General features: G+C 38.2%; 1 protein-coding gene across 1 annotated transcript in view; it reads right to left on the bottom strand.

The window, feature by feature from the left end:
- The window catches only part of LOC116680575 (delta(3,5)-Delta(2,4)-dienoyl-CoA isomerase, mitochondrial-like), a 10936-nt gene extending 7480 nt beyond the window's left edge, over positions 1 to 3456 (bottom strand). The window contains exons 1-2 of the mRNA XM_032509514.1: positions 3084 to 3456; positions 456 to 627 (exon numbers count right to left, since the gene is read on the bottom strand). Coding sequence (XP_032365405.1) covers positions 456 to 627; positions 3084 to 3117 — 206 coding nt within the window. The 5' untranslated portion in view covers positions 3118 to 3456. The remainder of the gene's footprint in view (positions 1 to 455; positions 628 to 3083) is intronic.
- Positions 3457 to 4177: the final 721 nt, after the last annotated feature.

The following is a 4177-nucleotide window of genomic DNA, read 5'->3' on the forward strand; positions in this document are numbered from 1 at the left end:
CTCACCAACTGAGCTACCCGGGCGCCCGTTCAATATTGATTTTGAGTCATTTAGGGGCTTTTTAAATCTCAAAGCCAATCGTCCTCTGCCTGTCGTTCTTTAACCCTCATGTTGTCTTCAGGTCAAATTTGACCCGTTTTCAAAGGTTTTCTTTTATTCATCTGAAATAAATGAAGTCAAAATACGGGTGAAAAATGTTGGAAAAAAATTTAAAACTACCGAAACTTCATAAAAAAAAAACTTTGTAAAAAGCAACAAAAACGTCGAGATAAGGGGAGAAATGTTTTTCACGGTCACAAGGAAGACGACACACGGTTTAACGGGTAATTTTTGGCAACTCAACTGCAGAACGTTGCTCAAAAGGATCCAAAAATAAAAACAGATTAATACTTTAAACACGTCATTATGTAAAAATACAATAGTATCTCTGCATGTTGATTTAAACAGAGTCCTGCCTCCAGAAGGCTTTGTTCATGGCGTTGCGTTTCTCCGGGCGGTGCAGCTCTACGTGCGTGATGGACTCTGCTGGGTGACTGATGGCGAGGGTGGTGTAAGGGGGGACCCCCCCCCCCGAGGACGACATGGACCGGACCAGGGCCGGACCACCGGGCAGCCGGGACCTCCCGTCTAAGAGGGAAGAGACAGAGGGACACACACAACACGGTGAGTGCATCTAAAACAACTGGGACGGGACGGGACTAAACCCTGTGCGGACAATAGACTGCGGGACGGGACTAAACCCTGTGCGGCCAATAGACTGTGGGACGGGACAAATAGACTGTGGGACGGGACTAAACCCTGTGCGGCCAATAGACTGTGGGACGGACAATAAGGGACTGTGGGACGGATCAAACATGTTGCAACAATAGACTGGGGACGGGGCTAACCCTGGGCAAGACAATAGACTGTGGGACGGGACTAAACCCTGTGCAGACAATAGACTGTGGGACGGGACTAAACCCTGTGCAGACAATAGACTGTGGGACGGGACTAAACCCTGTGGACAATAGACTGTGGGACGGGACTAAACCCTGTGCGGACAATAGACTGTGGGACGGGACTAAACCCTGTGCAGACAATAGACTGTGGGACGAAACCCGTCGGACAATAGATGGGGACGGACTAACCCTGTGCGGAACAATAGACTGTGGGACGGGACTAAACCCTGTGCAGACAATAGACTGTGGGACGGGACTAAACCCTGTGCAGACAATAGACTGTTACAGTGACTACAGAGAGCAATGGAAGCTAAATGGCTGCCATGGTAACGGTTAAGATCAGAAAATCATAAAAGAATGACCTATTTTTCTGATTTATTAAAATCTATTTTTTTTTTTCCTCTCGGTCCGAATTTTTAAATTTAAACTTTTTTGCCGTTTTTAATCGACACTTTGCCGATGCCTTTGTCACTTTTTTTTTGATGATTTTGTTGATTTTTGTTTTGGCACTTTGGACATTTTGTGTCACTTTTTCCAATGTTTTTGTTAATTTTTTAACTTAAATTAACTTTAATAACTTACATTATTCTTCAAATGCTATACAATTAATTAATACACCCAAATTCAGTGAAAGTGGTGAACTGATCAGAAAATCATCCAAAAACGACCTAATTTTCTAATTTATAAAAATCCTTCTTTTTATTAAATAAATACCTAATATTCCATTTCCAGCGTTTCTCATTATGAGGAAGTAATGATGAGCCAGCTTTGGGTTTTTGAGTTGGTTTTTGTATAAAACAAGACATTTAATCCTCACGTTGTCTTCCTGTCGACCACGAAATACCTTTTTCTCGTTCCGAATTTTAAAATTTAAACTTTTTGGCCGTTTTTATCGACACTTTTGATGCTTTTCCCGATGCTTTTGTCACTTTTTTTTTGACGATTTTGTTGATTTTTGTTTTGGCACTTTGGACATTTTGTGTCACTTTTTCCAATGTTTTTGTTAATTTTTTTTAACTTAAATTAACTTTAATAACTTACATTATTCTTCAAATGCTATACAATTAAATAATAACACCCAAATTCAATGAAAGTGGTGAACTGATGATTTATTTTACTTGTGAAGAGCGTTGTACGAAACCATCTAGGATGTTTTTTTTGACAATTTAGTTGAAAGAAAACCCAAAATTCTGATATAGCAACTTTTAAAAAAATTAGGACAACAAGAGGGTTAAAGAACGTGATGGAGGTTAATGCCATTTCGTGGTGTTTTTATTGATTTAAAATAGATAATATACAGATTAATTATTTAAAAAATAAGCTTTATTTCTATCCTTGAGTCAGGTTTTTTTCCCAATCCAATGAAACAAAACATCCTGAAACAGAATGTAAAAATATATTAAATCAACATTAGTGACGTGTAAAGTGGAGAATTAAGAGTGGAAGAGATTGGAAATATTTGGCAGGTCAAAACATGTGGCAAAGTGCAGTTTCTGTCTATTTTGCACATACAAAATACCCTTTAAAAGGACTTATAAATTAGTATATATATTAGTATAAATGATCCTGGTCTGTGGATAATACACAGAAGTAATCTGTAATTACAGAAGTAATCTAAATAAGATCTGCAATGTCACCCTCCTAGACTCATAAAGGTGTAATGCACAAATAAACGGACGAGAATAGTTAATGTAAATAATGTAAAGAGCTTTTTAATGTAATGGCACTCATCACACTATGTCATTTTATATGTTATTTATCACTATTTTCTGACATTTTATAGACTTAACTGTTACGAGAAAACATCAGCATGTTAACTGGTGATGAAAATAATTATCAATTGAAGAGTAAAGTATAAAAAAATAGAAATTAGAGCCATAGACCGTTATATTAGAGCCCTAAGTGAGCTCTACAGCACAACCTTGCACGCTGCGATAACAACAAATGCTCGTGACCTTTCACCCACAAAGCCCTAAAAAGTTGTTTTTAACGCAGTTAACCAATCACTTGTCTCCAAACTAGCGCGAGCTAACAGCCCTGTATAAATCACTCAGGTGCACACTGGATTTTAATAAACATTACATCACGTGTTTCATAAATAATAAGACAACAAACAGCAAACGACCCCAAACAGTTGTCACTTACATGTCGCGAGCGCTGACCTGACGACTGACAGCATCGCCCTTTGACCTTGCGCACTGTTTAGAGGTCAACGCAAGCGCCGCGAGCACAGATAACTTAATTAATGATTAATTAACTAACTCGGTAACGTTAGCATGAAGCCACACTGCCGCTAGCTAATGCTAACTAGTTGCCTCTTTGTGGTCTAGGTGGGTGCTCTCCCTGACGTCCGCTGCGGCTGCTGTGTGCACGCGGTGTGCACGCGGTGTGCGCCAAAAGAGAGTTTGCAGCCCACTGAACGCAACAGCGCGCGCACTAACTAACTAAAGTTCATGAAACCTTCCTACTGCTCCTTCATTAGCTCAATCTCAGTTAGAAACAGCCTGCTACGGTGGCCGATGAGGCAAACGCGAACCAAAGATGATGTGTGTGTGTGTGTGTGTGTGTGTGTGTGTGTGTGTGTGTGTGTGTGTGTTGTTTCTCTGTGAACGTGGACTGCTTATTAAATGGGAGGGAAAACCTGAAGGGACGCGCTGGGGTAGTATTTTTTTTTATTGATATATATTTCATTATGATACTATCAGTGTTAAATATGATGGTTAGACTTTTATGAAATTGAGATACCATGACTTTTTTTTGAACATACCATATTCATCTTTTGAGATTTTTAAAAAAAAATTTCAACATACTATACATGACTTGTCTTATATACTGTATTTATTTTGAATTATCCTTAAATCTTCCAAAAGATTACAGGCATTACACATGAGTACTGATATGTGAGCGGACTAATTGATTTGATGTGGTTTTTATGGTTTACATAAAACTAAGGACGGAAAAGAAAAACGTAGGGAGAACAGCAGGGGATGATCCCTAAAGTTAAATTCATAGATATCGAAAAAGTCATAGCATAGTGGTCAAAAAAAATATTAAAAAAAAATAGAATATAGTATGTCAAAAAAAGTTATGTCTGAAAAAGATTCTAAAGGTTCATAGGATAGTATGTCAACAAAGTGCTAGAAGTCAAAGATATGAATGTCGGAAACAGTCTAAAAAAAAGTAATGTAATGTATAGTGTATTATGTCTAAAAAGTCATAATAACACTAATAATAAATCC

The sequence above is a fragment of the Etheostoma spectabile genome, chromosome 3, assembly GCF_008692095.1.
Source record: "Etheostoma spectabile isolate EspeVRDwgs_2016 chromosome 3, UIUC_Espe_1.0, whole genome shotgun sequence".
Classification (NCBI taxonomy): domain Eukaryota; kingdom Metazoa; phylum Chordata; class Actinopteri; order Perciformes; family Percidae; genus Etheostoma; species Etheostoma spectabile.